Genomic DNA, 19,256 nt, shown 5'->3' on the forward strand with positions numbered 1-19,256 from the left:
TGCCTTTAGCAGAGAGGAAAGAAAAAAAATGTAATTGCAGGAAAGGTTCAACACATATTTACAAAGAAAGGCGGTTCACAGAGTTTTCAAAGTTTTAATAATATACCTGAGCTTTTCTTTCCAAACATTGCCTATGACACAGCAGTAACACGGCAGCAATACGGTAGTAACAGGGCTGGCTAAAAAAACGTACCGGTAAAAGTCACTGAGAGTAGCAGCAACTGATAGGCACACATGGTGCCGCGCAGAGGCAAGCGCTGTGCAGCGCGTGCACTGGAAGTTTTCCACTACAGTGACACACCATAACACAGCACTAACAGGGCTGGTTTAAAAAACATAAACGTAAAAAAAGTTACTGAGAGCTTTCTTCATCTTCCTCCTGTGCACTGAAACCATGGAAGTCTTCCTCCTCAGTGTCAGATTGGAATAGCGTCAGACATTCTTCACCACACTCTCTCTCAGTGTCTCCTTCGTTGTTGCTGTCAGTGTCACTCTGAGGTAAATTCTCTCCTGTTCTTGCGCTGTCCTCTCCGTCACACAGCAAACCGGCTTTTCCAAACCCGTTGGTGATGGTGGATTTTTCACACTGCTTTTAACGATTGCTTTTAACTCGAAAGCTGTGTCATATTGTAGTGGCGGTCATTAGAGGTAAGATCGGGCCTAAGAAATCCAACCCGACCCGACATGCCCGCGGGCATTAGAGCCAAACCCGGCCAGAACCCGACCAATTAACTTGATTTGTAGGCCCGAGCCTGAAGCAAACCCGAAATTTCAATTTATCCCATAGTATTTTTGGCAGAAAAAAACGCAAGATTTAAGGTTAAAATAATTACATATTTTTATGATCATGATAAATTCATTTGAACAATGAAATAACGCTGGAACACAGAATAAGAGGCCAGACAAAGAGAGTGAAAGAGAGATCTTGATGCGCAATCGCTTAATGCGGAGAAATACTGCAGCCGCGGCGGTGCATGTTTGCCTTTTCAGTTTCCCTGTCTTAATTTTATCCTTGACTTCTTGTTGCGCGATATCGGGGATACCTAAACAGAATAGATGTGGACTTGCGAAGGGAAGATTACATTCACGACACGTGCGCAGAGCTGCGAGTGGCCAGCGCCCCCCTCTTTCTGCCAGTTGCTGGACCACCGTGTATGTCAATCAACGGTGGGCTGGTGGGATAGAGGGGGCGGGGTCTACCTGTGTGTGTGTGTGCGTTCGGTGAACGTTCTCCCTCTGAGCAAGAAGAAGCTGGCTGTGCCTTTCGGTTCGTGCGGTAACCGTTCTGACATACAGGATTAATAAAGAGCTGTTTGACAACCGCCCGCCTAAGGAGCTTCTTTGCAGCCATTACAATATGTTTAGTAAAAAAGTCAGCGAGAGAGAAGCCCGGCCCGAACTGACCCGGACGTAATGATTGTCGTTTGGGTCAGGTCGGGTTCTGACTCGGGCTCGGGCTTAAGATCTTACCTCTAGCGGTCATGTGCACGTTGGGTCTAAAGGCAGCAAGGGATTGTGGGATGCGGCCAAAGTAGGGCTGAGCATGGGTGTTTCTTTTTGTTGCACCCTTGACTGAGCGGTCTAAGAGCAGAAGTCAGGTCCATGCTGTTTGGCTGCTTGTGGGTGTGTCAAAATAAATGGACATAATGCTAGAAATCAGAGTATGCATTCAGCTTCTCTCATAGCCTCCTCCTGAGACTAATCAGAGTCAAGATGTGTGTGGTTCCTGGATAATTGACCATCCCTTTCAGATGTATGAGTGACAGCTCAGATGACTGATAGCTTGAACAGTTTACTGTTCTTATTAAATTTCCTATTACTATCTGTTTGTGCTATTCATTCTCAAAGTGGGAATTTATATCAAACTTGCATTCCCCCTGTCTCTCTCTGACCCTATCTGCTCGAGCGCCCCTAGCGGTCGTTAGAAAAAATGCATCAAGTAGCCGCATCCTTGAATAAGCAACAGGGTTAAAAGCGTGTGACAAAAGTAGCGGTTTATAATCCGGAAATTACTGTAAGAGTCTACTTTTTGCGTTTTTTTTGCTTTGTTTTTGTGTGGAACTGTTTTTTCTCTGTGTTTGCCTGCCTTTCTTTTTCAAGATCTAAATCCACTGCAAAAAAGCATGATGGACTTGTTTCACAAGCATCCCTAAGATCTTTTTCTTGATTTGGTTACATCTGTGTTTCTAAGAGGCAAATGCTGAGGTGTGACTGAGCTCCACTTCTGAAGTCACTGCATAGAATTGTCTTTGTCTCCTGATTAGCAATAGAATAGTGAACACTTTTCAAAGTTTAGTAAAATGATGAACAGTTTGCTTGTCCCTGCCTGCTTTTCAGAAACCAGTCAGAGACGTATCTTCTTATACAAAATGTGGTGTCAGAGATTTGAAAAGAAAACCTGAGTGAGCTTCAGCTCTGCCACAAAGCTTTGTTTCTGTTGTTTGATGTGAATATGACATGCTGTGTAATGATGTTGTGCTCAGTCTCATAGACCTGCACAAAGGGATCTCATGTCTCTCTCCTTCTCTTTGTTCACCAGGGGAAGTGACTGCAGTCGAAGGCTCAAAAACGTACGTTTTATCGCTGACTTTTGTTCTATCTGTGTATTTTCTGTGTTCAGTGTTTAAAATGTGATTTTTACCAAACCTTTTGTTTAACAAAGTGTCAAACTCGTATTCTAGTTGGTGTCTAACTGATCATTTTTCCTGAAAATATGGCTGCACTGTTGACTCTTTCATCACTCTATGGATTTTTTTTTACCTTGCTTTGAAGAACCTTCTGTAGCCTACAGCCACATTGCACTCACTTATTCCTAAAATCTGTCCCACGTCTTTGTTTTTTCCTGATAATGCAAATTCAAGTGGGAGCCCCTCACGCTGGCCCGGCCCACTCTGCAGTCAGAGCAGCTCTCACTTTGACGCTGCTGAGCAGTGAACAAGTTCATCTGCGGTGCTGTAGAGCTGTGCTGGCTCTTTTAGCTGACTAAACACAGGGACTCTGTGCTACTTCAGCAGTCATAAATGGATCTTGACTGCCTGGCCGCCCACACCATATTCAAGTTCTGCTGCGGTGACATGTTACTACAGTACAGTGTGGAACTGCCTATGTGATCTAAAGTGAGGACCAGGATCTCTGCAGCATGTCAGACATGGAGGGACAAAGAGCCTGCATTGAAGGGAGCTGAAGGGTTTGTGGCTGAAGGTGCAAGCTAGCAAAGAGCTGAAGAAAGATTCCTGTGTGGAGCTTTAACAGACATTTGTGCCCATCTTTAGCAGGTGAAGGTTTAAAACAGAATGCATATGTTTTTTTTAAACAGTGTTTATATATATATATATATATATATATATATATATATATATATATATATATATATATATATATATATATATATATATATATATATATATATATATATATATATGTATATATATGTATGAATCTGTTATTTTAATAAAAACATATTAGGTAAATTTTACCAGCCTATGATTGTTTTTTATGTTTGAATTAATGAGAATTGAGTTGGTGCATCATGCTAATGTTTATTTTCTGTTTGAAGATATTGGTAAATCTTAACCATGTAGTCAAGAAAAATTACAAATATAAACTAAAAAGATGCAGATAACATTCCACTTTATTTGTCTGCGTTTCATTAAAAGTTGGTGATACTGCAGAAGATAACCAGATGATTTTTTTTCTAAACAGTTTGGTGATTGTGAGGCTTCTTATAAATGCAATGCATAGTTCTTGACATCACATTGTGTTGAACTTCTGTGTGTGCACGTCCCATGTATCCGTCTTACAAAGACATGACATCTGATGTTGGGCTGAAGTGTTCTGGCAGCACGGCAGGTTGTTTTATGGTGGTTACATAGTCTGATTTGATTTGGGTGTGTTTGGAAACCAATAGAGCAAATGTGTCTGACCTACTTTCAGTGGGAGTTGGCCTGAGTGTGCACTATTCTATTGACCCAAAAGTGTTGTAGTTTTCAGCCAATTGGTATTGTTGTCTGCAATACTATATATGATAACAATGGGGCCTCAGCAGCTGCAGTAGATGTAACACTTTTCCCAGTGCAGTTGTTCTTGTAGTGTTACTATATGACAGGTGCAAAATTCAGCATCCCAAAGTATTTTATAATCATACTTCTTTTGTGAAGGGCAATTTCAGTTTTTGTTTCGTTTGCACAAAGAGAAGGACTTAAGAAGACACAATAAGCAACACTGAGCTTTCCTATCAAAGCAATTCCCTTAGAGTGCTAGTTGACATGGAGACTGTAAATCTAGCTGGAAGCACTTTGCCAACAGAGCAAAAGATGCTGCCCTGCTGGATCTCCCTGTCGCTGAGCTGCCCTGTTCATTCTGAATCACTCATAGTTAAGTGAGTCACATGCAACCGTACGGGGGTTGATTTGTACGGGTCCTGCAGGTTTGTGGGTTGTCCAGGCTGGTGGAGTGTTGTAGGCAGGAGGGCCTGCATCTTAAGGGGAGCGCAGGTGTGTCTTTCAGTTCCATTGAGGCTCACACGTCCACCTCAAGAGACGCCATGCAAATGAAACATACAATTGTCATGCATGTAATGAGTGTGAGGCCCGTATCCACCAGAAGAACGGTTGTGACTAATGGTTTATCTAGTTGACAAGGTTCAACTTCACACTTGCACTAAAAACTCACTTTGGGATAAAATATTGCCAAGAGAACAGAGAAGGCTCAAGAGGCTAAAAATGTGCAAGAAACATCAAACCAAGTATAAATGGAAGGAAATACACTGCTACCATCCAGTTCAGTTCAGAAGATTTCCATAAGGCGAACGTGTGCTTTAACAATGGTTCGGGCTAATGCAGTATAAATGATTTTGTGTATGTTACATCCAGCCGCTAGTTACAAAATTTGGTCCCCAGAGAAAGCATAACAACAATAACAAACGACAAAAGAATAGTTGTTGTTCTTTTTTTGGGATATCCCTTCGGTTTTGCGCCGGATCCCCTTCCTGACACAACCCTGTATTTTATACGGCTTGGGGAGCGGCACACGGTACCCAGACGTCTGCCTCCCTGTGGCTACATAGTTAGGCAGTAGCATGAAGGGTCTTGCCCGAAGACCCAGACTGGATGGAGCTCATTGTTATGCACCCTGGCAATCAAACACTGGTTTCCTGCATCCACTTAACCAACTGAGCTATCCACAGGTAAAATGAATCGTGACAAGACTTTTAGTTGTCCATAACCCGTGATTGTCAGTCTCAGGTAAATAAACTTACTTAGGGTTAAATTTTCTAAAGTTGTTGTTGTGTTCCAAATGAAAATAAATCAGCTTGTGTATCAGCACTGTCTCTATTATAGCCTCCTAAACTATGTTTGATGTACTACAGTGTTTACTGTCACGCGTACAAAGAAACCTCTCAGTTGACGTGTTCCCAGCATGCACTTCATAACTGTACAGAAACTGGTGCAGTCTTGTTTTTAGCGATATACTTCAAGTACCAGACATTTAAGGAAATGTCCCTAATTCATCCAAAAACTAATAATATGATGTTGTTTGGTAATGATCCTAATGACTGTAATGACTCATGCTTCTGTTTCTTTGAATTTTTTCCATGAAAACTTTCCCTCCAGGTGATTGTGCCGTCTTGATTTCTCATGCAGGTTTTGATTACCGTCTACTGGCTTGGTCGTGCTGCCAACAGCTTCACCTCCTACAGTGGGCCAACACTGGACCTAAAAGAGTTTGAGGCCCTGCTGTCACAAATGCAAAAGGTATGTTTGAGTTAAAGCCATCAAAAAAGCATCATTTTCAACATCTTTAGTGCTTGGAGCTCTGAAAGTACAGCCAGTAAACTTTAACAAGCAGAATTGTGAACCCGATTTTTTATGTGAAGAAAAAATAGACAGTTTAGTTCCTGCAACAATGAAATCTCCAGCCAGCTCAATCTCTGTTTGATCACTTAGTGATGGAGTCAATATCCAGGGTTAGGGGTCCAGAGGATTCTCAAAATGTGGAAAAACAGAACATCATTTTTTCCAGATCTTTTTTTGTTTTCATAAAAAAATCGATCAAAATGGGAACCTCAGCTTATTAATTCTACCTGTTAGCCCCTCTGTCCAAAAGCTGGACCTCCTCTGACAAAAATGCTCATTTATTGCCATGATGTCACCCCATGAAATCTATTCCACTCTGTCACAACTTTTCTCTGAGAAATGAGTCAGCTCAAGCGTTTCCCAGATGTGGGCGCATCGCAGATGAATAAATATGGGAAAGTTTTAAATCTACAGAAGAAAAAAACATATAGTAAAAACTTTATCTAAAGTAAAAGAATCAAATAAGAATGAGTTCCTGCGCATTATTTTGCTTCCTAAAACCACATGAAATGCCACTTGAAAACCGGCCTCACAAATCTTACGATTTAAAGTCAACAAGCAGGTGGATTTGCTGTCCAGGTGTTTTTTGCCTTAGTATTGTTCAGTGGGTGACCTGTGTTGTTGAGGATAGTCTTCATCCTGCTGTCCATTCTGTCCTCCCCCAGAGACCCCACAGAGTCAACCCCCTCACCCAGCACCAACACACACTCCCTGACGAATTTGTCCAGCCCAGCCCGGTCCCTCACTGTTGCCCATCCAGACCCCGCCATGGAAAACCACACTGGCCTTAACCGACTGATAAAAATGTGTAGCATTTCATTTTAGACATTGAATGGCCATAGCCTTCTCAAAAAGAAAACTCTGCTCTGACCTTTCTTGTAAGAGACCCAGGTCTGCACGGACCAGTCCAGTTTGTGTTCAAGGTGAACTCTGAGATATTTGAAGTACGGCACAATCTCAATGCTGTTTCCCTCTAGGCAGATGGGAACTTTTCTCCTTCCTGCTAAATTCCTTTCATCTCTTTAGTTTTCAGTATTTTCAGATTTTTTAAGTTAATACATTTTTTGTGTTTGTCAATACTTAACTCAGAGAAGTCCTGTCTCTTTTTGATGTGGGAACATAAGTCTGTGTGTGCTGACACATTCCCAGGAGGCAGAGGTGACGGAAAGCCCAAGTCTCAGCATCCGGGACAGTGGCTATATCGACTGCTGGGACTCTGAGCGCAGTGACTCTCTGTCTCCGCCGCGTCACGGGCGCGAGGATTCATTTGACAGCCTGGACTCCTTTGGTTCCCGCTCACAGCAGACCCCATCGCCAGATGTCCTGGCTGTCCGCGGTAGTAGTGATGGTAAGAAGTGGTTCATTTAAAATGTTTTATGATAACATTTCTCCTCTAGTTTAGACTGATCATGCAGGGGCTGTGCCTTTGGCATCATTTGGCCTCAAATGATGCCAAAATGTTCAAGTTAGATGTGTTTTGGTAAAAAGTGTGCCTATCTTCTGCTGTGTTATACATTTTGTGTCATTAACTGTCTCTAAACCCGTCATGGACATTTTCTTATGCAACAGCTCTGTTCTCTTAGGACCGACTCAACTTCAACTGTTCAAGGCAGTACTTGTGCTCATTTAATGTTAACCTGTGCTTGACTGTCGTACTTTCCCAATACATGGAAAAAAATCCTAATAAAAAATAATTGAATTACTTGGAGTGAAGATGAAACTTGGAAAGTTTCTGCGGTCTGCGGTCTGCGGTTGATAACAGATTTTGACCTGGCACTCTGAGTATCTTTAAAGACCTCTGAATATTTTTCAGACCAGGAGACAGTTTTGTGGTGGCCGTCAATTTTTGAGGGGTGAATACCCTGACCAAGCTACTTGGGAAAAAATGTTGGTTTTAAAGTTTGTAGATCTTGAAAGGTGTTAGTGTGGTGTGAAGGAAATTGTTTTATTATTATCATTGTTTAAATGTATTTGTTTAAACGTGTCTTTAAATGTTAACTCAGATTGACCTTTTTACCTCTTCTGAAAACAGTTGTGTGTTTGTTCATCTGCTTCTCATCTCCCACCCAGGATGAGGGGTTTACGACACACTGTCCTGAGCTGATAAGGGATACTGTTTGAAGTTAGAATCCAACCAAATGGGTCATTATACGACACCCCCTAATGAACTTTTCCTCTTTGTCTTGAAAATGTTACCTCCTTCTTGTGTTCTTAATAAAAGGTGCACGAGGAGAGGCAGACCTTTGAGAAGAGAAACGTGGTGGACCTTTTCCAACACATTTGCTCCTCTCCCTCGTGCATGAGAAACTTGATTCTTGTTGTGGTTTGTTGTTTATAATTGTGTTTTTCTTTAATGTCTAGATGCATTTATCTGACATGTGGCAAGCTTGTAAAAGTGGCCATTCCCAGTTGGTCGCACATTTTCTATTGAAATATTTTGTAACTTTAAATCTTTGGCTCAAGATTAACAAAACGAACAAACAATATGACGGTGAAAGGAATTTGAGCATGGTTAACGAAACACCTTTGTAGGTTTTAGATGCAGATTCATCTAAAATTACAAAGGGTACGCAGTGCTGCCCCCTCCCCCCCTTTCTCCTTCTGTAAGGCTGTCTGAACTGCATGTGACAGCGTCAGGCGAAAAGTGCCTAGCACTGTGATCAGCCTCATCAACTGTCTGAAAAACACATTGCTTAAGATGCTAACCATGAAAGCACGGCCAACTGCAGTCACATTCAACACAACATGGTGGCGCTATTGTGCCATTGATAAAGATGAAATGAAATGACTGTCAACACACTGGTTAGAATAAATAAGCCATGCCACCGTAACTCCCCCCTTTTGTCTTTTCAGGCTGGTCAGAGCTGCATGTGACAAGTTAATGTAAAATCCACTCTTTTCCAAATGGCGACTTTTCTGTTAGTTTTATCTCCATAGCAACCATTTTATGTTTTGGTCACCCAGGGATTTTTAACAGATTGATGTCAGTTAAAGAAGAATCTCTAAAAGTAAACTTTTGGATTTCCTTACGACGGAGGTTAGTTCTAACCACGCCCACATTCCTAATATAGTCATAATCATAGTGATATCATTTTGTTTAACTCTTGCCAGTAGGTGTGGGCGATACAGGGAATTTGAGTATCGATCTGATGCCAAGTAATTACAGAGCTAGTATCAACAATATTGATACCAATAATTTTTCTTAAAATGTTCGAATTTTTGTGTAAAGAAAACTCAGCACAAAGACTTTTGGCAAATAAAAATGTTTATTAACTATTTAACATAACAGTCGTAACTGAACATGCATTAAATATTAGTGATGCACAATAGTGACTTTTTACAACCGATACTCGATATTTTCCTGCCTGTTGTAGCTGATACTGATACTCAACCAGTATTCTTTTTTAAATACTTAAGAAAAAAATATTAGTAAGTACAAAGTAACAGCGAACGGCTCTTATGTATTCAACAAATTCGCAGAACTAGTTTTACCTGCAAATAAATTGAACATCAGATTATACAAACACTTTATTAGGCTTTCAGTCTGTCATACATCTGTGAACAGAGAAAATGCAGTTCATTGGTCAGAACAAATACTAAGACTTTCACTTAAATACCAATGTAAAAAGGACATTTTTCAATACAAATATTGCCCAATATAGGAACAGGTGAAATAAATACTTTAATCTTAAAGTCCAAAAATTATTGCTTTGTTTGAAACTGAAGTGCAAAATAATAACTATAAAGTTTTTAACTGATGTTCAAATAAATGGTTGCTCATAGAAATTTTTCTAAAACATTTTACAAAAAGAAAGACAAAAAGAAATAAATCACCACAATTACATTTCTTTTTTTGTTTTTAACTGTGGTTGGATCAATGGGAGATTTTTCCTGACAAGTAGCATCTCTGCTTTCTGACTGGTTAGCTGTTGATGTTTTCATCCAGCACAGTTGCAGCAGCAGAAAAAAACGCTGACTATCAATGCTAGTGCAGGGTGCTGACAGCTATTTCCATGCAAACCCCTCAGTTTATTTTGTTTGTTTTTTCCAGAATGAGCACTAGCAATGACGGCAGCTTCATATTCTTTCCACACATCGCAGTGGTGAATTTTTAAATAGCTTGTGAGATTTGTGGTGTTAAAGCTTGACCTTTTTTCCTATGGAGTCCTATACTGTTCATAATTAATAAAATAAGTATGACCTCGTACAAATACACAATCAATCAATAAATCTCTCATAAATATATAAAAGATCATGAAATTGTGAAAAACCTGCACACAGATTTAAATTAGCCATTATATCATTAAACATATTTCATTTTTGCTTTAAAAATCTGTTAATTATTTAAAAACAGCATTTTAAAATGTTGAAAATTATTATACACTGACCAAAAATATAAACGCAACACTTTTGTTATTGCTCCCATTTTTTATGGTATGAACTCAAAGATGTGAAACATTAGTGATTCTTCACAGCAAAACTGCCTTCTTGACTGTATTTTGAGCTCTGGGGAAAATGGCATGTCATTTCTGGACAGAAACATTTGATAACTCATCACTCATGCTGTTGTTCATAATGGAAACTGTCTTGATGAGAGTACTACTCATGCAGGACAGACATTGTTACAGAACTTTTATTTTTCCCTAAAAGTGATTGTTTCAAACCAAGATAAAACCAGCCCTAAGGTGTTTTTTTGCATCCAGGTTTCTGTCCCTGTTTGCAAATTTCTTGCACCTTTTTGCTGAATGCCAGCACACCAGATGAACTACCAGCTAAAAGTCATGTAGCTCAGAATACCATTTTGTGGATAACTATTTTGTGATCTTGTTAAGAATAAAGGTTCATTGGGATGAACATTCAGTAGCTATTTTTGGGCTTGTTGAAAGTCTGCCGTTTTAGCTGAAGTACTTACTTTAATCTGCAATATGATGTCCCTTAGCAGGAAGTCTTTCACTTTAAATTGCAAATCTTTTCCAGATGAATTCATCTTCTGTTAAGTCCGTTTAAACACTTGAAAAATGTCAAAGTGAACAAGTCTCTTGGGCTGGAGATCGCATATAAAAGTGGGACTGTGGTGTTAATGACGAGATGTTTCAATAAGAAGTTTGTATCACAAAAACATTGTTGAGCTGAATGCTCTAATTCATTCCTCCTTCATGCTGTTAGAACTTTGCCACCACACTTGATTTTATGTTGCGTGCATCACACTGAACACAACTCCCTCTCCCTCCTGCTCAGTGATTGATCACTGTGATGTAAAGCTTAGTGCGGCGTTGCACCAGCACATTGTAAATGATCCCTCAAGCCTCTCTGTTGCCATATGTTCAGAGAGCATATCATCCTATAGAAATGCAGGCCACTTTTGCAAATAGATGCCTAACTGTTTACTGCCGGAGATGCTGGTTCCTCTGGCTGTTTGTGGCCTTTAGACCACATGAAACACTTTAATAATCAGAAAGCTTCTCATTGGTTCAAAAAGCTGCAGTTGCTTTAGTACTGAAAATGCTATTTCCTTTGAAAATGATGAATAAAGGAAGAAGTGACTGGCATTGCAGCACTGGCTTCCACATCTTCAGGATCCTCCATGAGGATCACGTTAAGACACATTACTGAGGAATTTTACACGGAAAGCAGGGAAAGTCCTTAAGCTGAGCTCTTCTGGAAAGCCAGGTGTTAACACTGACCTGTCAAACAAAGTTGTCTTAAAATGTGGTGCAGACAGACACTCTGGCATCCTGGGTAAATTCTTCTTCACTCCAGGCTAAAATTTGTCAGCACGGGCTGCACAACACAAATTTAGCCGTGATTGATGTCATCTGCTTGGTAAACACAGCCTATCCATCTGCTGATTTATGCTCAACTGCTGGAATGCAGGATGCAGAAAAGCAGACATGTGGAAAAAGAAACAGATAATGAAGACTTAGATGAAGGTAGTGTCTGAGAGGTGTCATTCTCCTGAATTAAGAGGTTCTCATAAGGATTATTTCTATTCCCTTTTTGATTCACCAGTCTATGTTGCCTTTGGGTGATTGTCCATGAAATAAAAAGCAGAATCATGTTTGGTTATGATACACTCTGAGTGAGTGAGCACATTTCTGTTCCTTCTTTGAAAGACATCATCACACAGGGATTTAATCATATGTAGTGTTCCCTCGTTTATGGTGATAGTTAAATATAATTATATAACTCAACATGGGGATATCCATGAAGTCAGATTCAAGATATTTAGGGCTGTAAAAGCCCAGACTTTTTCTTATCTTCTAATCTATAATTGATCTTGCTGGCATGGATTGAGGTACAATAGATTTATTTTACTATCATGTATGGAGTCAGATTTGTTGAGAGGTTTCTTTTTGTCTCAGAAAGCATGAAAAGGAGGTGGATGTTCACGATGTGTTTTATTCTAGGACAGCTGAGGGTTTATATTTCATGTTTTCAATGATTACAATGGTTTCAGTTTTATTCACATCTTCAACGTTAAACAATGACAGCAGTCAGTGACGAATAAACAAGTTTTATTTGGCTAATTTAGGATAAGAAATGTTTATTTCAAACTGATGTTTGATGTAAAAATTTGCCATAAGACATTTAATATTTACTGTCAAAATATTTGAACAAGCCAGGAGTCTTCTCTTACATATAGATACAAATTCTGGCAGGGATAAGTACCTTGGCATGACATCAGTCTTTATCCTGTATCCCGTTCTCATATGAGCATAGTTTATAGCGTCCTGCCGACCCACAGACTCTGGTTTGTAGCAAGGATGCTCTGCTCCGACACTCGCCACAGGGCCCTGCGGTCCTGCGCTCACCTCTTCGTCGAACCATCCTAGCACTGCGCCTTCCACACCATCGTCCCTGGCTCCCCGGCCAACAGCTTGAATAAAGTTGTTGTTGGTCGTAGTTAAATTAGCTGATTAGCATGCTGTGCCGAAGCACACAAAGGTGTAGAAGAACAAACCTGTAAGGTGGGAGTAACCTGTATCTGTCACTGGTGGGGTCAGCCCCTCCCAGTGTGCTGTGGGTCAGGCCTGGTCACGGGTGGATATCCGTGGAAAACATTGGACATATTTTTGTTGTTTTAGTCCGTTTGGGGATCTTGCTGTAAAGCGACAGAATGATGAAAGTCACAGTCATTGCATGCTTCCAAAGCCGACGCCTGTGTTTGCTAAACTATTCTTCAGTTGTTTGCAGTTCCTAATAATAATAATAATAATAATAATAATAATATCGATGGGTTGGATTATCTTGTGAGAGAAATAAATAAATGATAATTGACAACTGTCCCATGTTAAGAACCAAAAACTAGGAAGGCTGTGATTACACCTGTCCCTCCTGATGCCATCGCATTGCTTAAGCTTAAAGACTATGCTGACAATCTTTTGCCCTGTGAGCTTCACATAGTAAAGGATTTGGTCTTTAAAAGTAACGTGTTTTTTTTTCAGGCCGTGGCAGTGACTCAGAGTCTGATGGCCTTCCGAACAGGAAGATGCCAGACATCCATAAGGATGACATGTTGGCGCGGCGAACATCAGTCACTGAGCTACGGACCGCCATGCCGTTCAACCAGTACCTGCCCAATAAGAGCAATCAGAGCGGATATGTGCCGCTGGCGCTCCGCAAGAAGAAGAACAACAAAGAAGCAGACGGAGGCGGAAGCTGGAGTACTACCACCTCACCTGTGGGGGGGAGTAGGCCTTGCAGGTAACTGTGGCTAAAGCAAGAAGAAAATAAAAATACATGAAGTTTAATTTGTTTATAACTGCACCACCGATTTTATTACATGTAAATACCACCACCTCAACATTTTATCAAGACACAAACTTATGTTAAATGTAAAAGACTGTGGTGAGAGCCTCCATGTTGATAGTTTAGAGAGTCTGATGCAGAGACAGGAGGCAGAGCTGGAGGTAGCAGAGATGAAGATGCTGAGGTTCTCTTTGGGAGAGACCAGGATGGATCAGGAATGAATCCATCAAAGGAACAGATCATGGTAGATGTTCTGGACATGTTGAGAGGAGGAAGAGTGATGATGTTGCTATAAGGATGCTGAGGTTGGAGCTAGCAGAAAAGAGGAGGTTCATGGACGTAGAGAAGGAGTAGGACAAGGTTGCTGTGAATGTAGAGGATGCAGTACGATGTCTTGCAGTAGTTGTTTGTATGAAGTTTAACAAACTGTGACTGTTTCAGCACAACTTTGGTTGGTAACTCACTGACTTAAGTATTTTAGAGGGAAATTCCAGATTGAATTTGTTTTTACATGAAGACTAATTTACAGAGAAACAATAAAGAATTCTTTACTTTGAAATAAGTCTGAAATTTAATTATGTTGGTAGGTTGGTACACAGACAGACAGCAATGACCTCTTACAGCTGCTAAATAGTTTTCTGTCTAGTACAGTGGTGCAGTTCAGATGGGCGTGGCTAATGAAGGCCAGATGTGTGTTGCCATGGGCCTTCCTCGATGCAGACATTTAGACTTTGCTGAGTAATCTTATAAAACATATTTAACCCATTATCCTGATGTAACGTGTGCTTTAACCGTTCATAGCTGTGACGATGCACATCATGCATGAATATTTTCAACACAGATGTTTTAGATGGTATTTTTAAAGAAGCATGGTGTTGTGATGGGTGAAGACACTTGAGGGTACCGGTCACAAGCTTTGGCTTTGGAGCTGTCATCATTTTGCACTAGGTGGTAGGTTTACTGAACCTCCGTTCTCTAAAGGAGGTGGACATCTTTACATTTCCATCCATCCATCTACAGAGCTCGCTGAATCCCGTTCGGGGTCACAGGGCTCCTAAAACCAACCCAGCTACTGTTGGGTGAAGGTGGGGTACATCCTGGACAGGTCACCAGTCTGCTGCAGGGTCACACACTCGCTCATACTCTCATGCACACCTAGAGGCAATTTAGATTCATTAATCCACCTATGCAACATGTTTTTGGACTGTGAGAGGATGTCACGGAGGGAAAGGGAAGTACCCAGGCGCAGAGAGGAGAGGAGGCAGGGGGTTGCAGGAGAACGGGGTTTAATAACAAAACTAAAGACAAAACCAAAACCACTGCATACGGCAGGCAAAACTCGAAACACTAGAAAGACTCGAAACCGGGGAAATATACAATATGGACCAGCACAGGAGGAAGGGAAAGACAGGACTTAAGTACATACAAGGCAACAAGACACAGGTGGAAACACTCAGGACTGATGGGGCAAGGTAAAACATGAAACAACAACCAAACAGGAAATACTACAAAATAAAACAGGAAACCAAGGAAACAAAACACAAAGAAACCGAAACCGTTACAGAGGAAGCTGGAGTACCCGGAGAAAACCCACACCTGCAGGGGATGGCAGGCTTGAGGTTGAGGCATAGCAACTGGACTAAAATGTTCTTCCTTTGAGACATTTCTTCTGTGTCCTTTACTAAATTGCTCGGTTTTTAACCCTTTAAACACAGGCATGTTTATTATTAATACTAAAACATGCAGGCTTTAAAGGCGTACCTTCTATGTGAAAACTGACCTGGAACCTTGCCTCTTTTGCCAAGGTGAGGTGTGACGGTGAGCAGAGATCAGACATTCTCCTAAAGTCTGGTTCATCCACAGGAACTCCAGCCTGTAAAGAAACACTCTGCATTTCAGCTTTATTGCAGCCGGTGTAACTCTGCAGAGCAATGCATGAATTCAAATAAGATTTGATGTTTGTTTCTTTTTACCTTGATCTAATTAGATCACAACCTCTCATAATCCCAAGTTTAGAACTCAGTTGGCTGCTCGCTCATTTCTTCTCCTTTCTTAAATTCTGTTCATTTTGTCACAACTTTATCCAAATTGCCCTTAACAGAAAGTAGTTGAAAACGTCTGTAACTCAGAAGCAGCAGCAGCAGCTCATCCGTACTTGTGTAACATTTGTTTGTCCTGCATTGATCTGCAGTGAGTTGTCATCACAGCAGTCAGACTGACTTGAATAGGCTGTTTGCTCAGGACAGGAGTGTGTGTTTCTCAGATGGTCCATTATAACTGCAGCCGCAGAAGTTTTCTGAACTCTGGTGCAGACCTTAAGGCTTGGATTTGGACACCCTGCACTAAACCAAGTGAAGTCTGAGGTTTTTGTCCACTTCATGCCTGTTTAAGCATCTTCCACCAGACTGTTCGTGTGTGAGGCGTCCTGTGTTGGCAGTGGGTTCAGTGTTATTATTAGCCTTGTTAGTACACGGAACGTGTCTTTGCTTGTGTTAGCTGGTCATGGATCAGTTCTCACACAACAGGCCGAGCATTATGAGCTGTGCAGGCACGCTGCTGTTGTTTTCTTTACCATTCCCTGTTTGAATCCTAATGACTCCCTTCTTTCTTTAACATCTGTGGCTCCTGTTCTGGTGTTTTTGAAGCTCGAGCTTATCCAGCCACATTTAGACATGAAGTCAAGTTTCTTTGACAGTTCTGTTCACGGGTTATTTTGTGTGATGTTTCATTGTTTTACTTTTCATTTCTGTTGGTTGTTTTTGGTGTTGATGTGTTAAACTGCAGCATCTCTGGAACCAAATAAAAGTTCTGTTGTAAACTTTTGAAATTCTTTTAAACTGCATTTTGGCGAGAACAATGTTTTGTGTGAGTGCGTGTGTGTGTGTGTGTGTGTGGGTGTGTGTGTGTGTGTGTGTGTGTGTGTGTGTGTGTGTGGGTGTGTGCGGGTTTGTGGTTAATAAGGGATTTATTTTAGTACATTTTTTTATTTTTGATTATTAAAGATTGAATCTTGAAAATGACTGTTCAAGTCATTTTCAAAAGCACAGAATGGCATTTGATGGTCGCTGGGATGCGCTTCATTACTACTGCAGAGCTTAAAGAAGAACTTAGTTTGAGGGGGATGAATGTCATTAAACAAAGCTCAAATTCTACAGCTGTAAAGTCATATGGATGAATAAAATGCTAGTATAAAAAAATATGCAAAGACCCAGAGAAATCATTGGCCTGTAGCTTAATATTGCATCAGACTTTGCTTTTCTCCAAAAGTGCCAGAGTCCAGCAGAGAAGCTTGTGAACACTTTCGGATTGAAACCAAACTCTCAGCCACACTCACATGTGACCCGCCTTCAGGATGTAAGGAAATGAGAATTTCTTCCTTCCCTGACCTCGAGCGGGCTGGGACTGAAAGTCTGGCCTTTTTTCTGGTGGCAGCTGCCTGACCTCTCCCCTCTTGCTATCGTGCATTCTGGGAGTTTACAGGCTAAAATGAGCCTCCTTGAAGTAGGTTCTTATATGAGGGTGTGACAAGCACCACATTATTCATTAAACCTCAGCTTAACTGTGATACCAGCATGGATTTCTATTTAGATGGCTGTGAAGAGTCATGGTTTTTTGGGATTTGCCTCCAGTCAGGCTCTTCCAGAGGAATGCTGCCTGATTATATAGGAGGATAACCAGTAAAAAAAAAGGTTTAGTCTGTTTTGCTTTCTGCAGTACTCCAGCCCGCTCATGCTCAGAGGAACTCCTTGCACATTCAGCATCTGTTGTAACAAACAACACCATCAACGCGGCTGGAGGACATCAGACGGATACACACCAACAGGATGCAGGAGGCGCAGGTGCAAAGGGAGGTGATACACTGGCTTTTCAGAGCCTGGCCTTGACTACTTCTGACTTCAGTGTGTTGCCCAGTGCCATGGCAACCACTTCAACGGGAACATCAGATACAGACCGACAAAAGGGAATGACACTAAGTGAGAGAGATGACGGAAAAGAAGAGAAACCTTGGTTGGACTTCTTTCTTCCAGCAACGTGAGCTTTGTCATGCAGCAGATCTGCATTTAATAAAAGTAAAATGTATTAAAGTTGAACTTATTAGATGAGGTCAGAGATCTTCTTTTCCAGTCTGAGTCTCAGACAGCACTGCTTCAGTTAGGAGGAAAAATGCATGGCTTTTTTTTTTTGCATGCAACAAAAGGAAGATTGGATATGGAATTAGTTTGTGGCATATTTTCTTGTGTTTGTGATTTGATTGAATTTGTCTTTATGTTGAAAATGTAATGAGGATAATCTGATCATTTAATGCTCAGACATTAAACACTTTTAAAAATATTTGGCAGTCAGAAGTTTGACAGCAGAACATCCCATAGTAAACAAGGACAGCAAACTTCAGCGTGTTACTTTAGACGGTCATCTCTTTATTGAATCTCCTTTTTAATCTTCTGGGTTACAAAAACATAGGCCACACGTTTCCTGTCCCTCCAACATGACAGCAGGATCTGTGCAAAGGCTAAAAAAGTCCTGTTGGTCAGAGCCAGACCCAAAAGTGCTCCCAGACTGATACTTTGATGCTCTCCTTGTGCTGCTGTATTTGGTTGTTTTTTCTTATTCTTTTTTTTTTTATTTGCTAGCATTTGTAAACATGCTTCAGTTTCTTTTTGTATTGCTGCTTCACACTTCTGTTTTGACTTTCTCTTAGGCTGGTTGCAGGTTTAGAATTTGTCGAGGGAGCGGAAAACCTGAAAGTTGCAGTAGTTCATCCAGATTAGTTCAAGAAAAACGTTTTTAATTGGCATGTTGATCTATCTGGACAGTTGTGTCACCGCCTTCATGGGGCATGTTCTGTTAGCTTTATGTTGTCATCCATTCAACAAAGATGCTTCTCCTGCAAAAACCAGTTTGATCTTTTACTTTATGTTTTGCTTTAATGTGCAGTTTTTTTCTCCCATACATGAACAGCAGACACACCAGTAACACCACATCAGAACTCTGTTGACCTTCCTCACAAAGGAAACACAGCACACGCTTGTTGCTTGTGTGTTGTCCGTAAAAGTGATGCTCAGCTTGCTTGAAGTGAGCTCCTGCATGCGGGACCCCTGCTAACCTGTAAAGCCTCCAGCGAGCCGCTCTCTGCCACAGTCATACAGACAGATCCAAGTCTGTTCATTGTTTGTCTCACTCATGGAAATCCTGCTCACTTTTCACCATCACATGGGACGTTTTCAAATACTTTCAGTCTTGAAACAGAGTTCTAAGTTTAAGTAATTATTGTCACAGAAGGTGGATAGTAACAGGGCAAAAGGACAGGAAGTGACTGAAATCTCAGTTGATTTCTACATTTTTGTAAGCTAATATTTGCCTCTACCTTCCAGCTTTTGTCTTCATTTACTAGACAACTGACTAAAAAGAGAAAATAAAAAACTTGCTTAAAATTTCAACATGCTATTTTTGCCTGGTAAATTGTCTCTTAAAATGATGTAAACATTTCATTGTTTGCTCTGGTTCTCTGTTTTGTCCAAACACGTAGGAGTATGAGTATGGTGGACATGCACGGTGAGGAAAATAGGCTGCAGCCACACAGTCAGGTGCGTCACGAGCAGATGCTCAACCAGTACAACCAGATGAAGGAAGAGGAAAGTCACTGGCAGGATG

General features: G+C 40.9%; 1 protein-coding gene across 20 annotated transcripts in view; it reads left to right on the forward strand.

Moving 5' to 3' along the window:
• LOC101156235 (LIM and calponin homology domains-containing protein 1) overlaps nucleotides 1-19,256 on the forward strand; it is a 101,129-nt gene that overhangs the window by 58,276 nt on the left and 23,597 nt on the right. For 14 of the 20 annotated variants that reach the window (XR_013658455.1, XM_023959453.2, XM_023959454.2 and 11 more), the window contains 6 exons: nucleotides 2,540-2,570; nucleotides 5,643-5,753; nucleotides 7,005-7,203; nucleotides 13,301-13,559; nucleotides 17,319-17,636; nucleotides 19,132-19,255. Coding sequence is in view for 19 of the 20 variants with exons in the window: in XM_023959453.2 (XP_023815221.1) it covers nucleotides 2,540-2,570; nucleotides 5,643-5,753; nucleotides 7,005-7,203; nucleotides 13,301-13,559; nucleotides 17,319-17,636; nucleotides 19,132-19,255 (1,042 nt within the window). In the remaining variant the exon portion in view is untranslated. Of the gene's footprint in view, nucleotides 1-2,539; nucleotides 2,571-3,137; nucleotides 3,276-5,642; nucleotides 5,754-7,004; nucleotides 7,204-13,300; nucleotides 13,560-17,318; nucleotides 17,637-19,131; nucleotide 19,256 lie in introns of those variants that run through there. The other 6 variants (XM_023959460.2, XM_078953813.1, XM_078953810.1 and 3 more) reach the window with 2 other exon arrangements.

Source organism: Oryzias latipes, chromosome 10 (assembly GCF_053564925.1).
Source record: "Oryzias latipes strain Hd-rR chromosome 10, Olatipes_Hd-rR_3.1".
Taxonomy (NCBI): Eukaryota; Metazoa; Chordata; class Actinopteri; order Beloniformes; family Adrianichthyidae; genus Oryzias; species Oryzias latipes.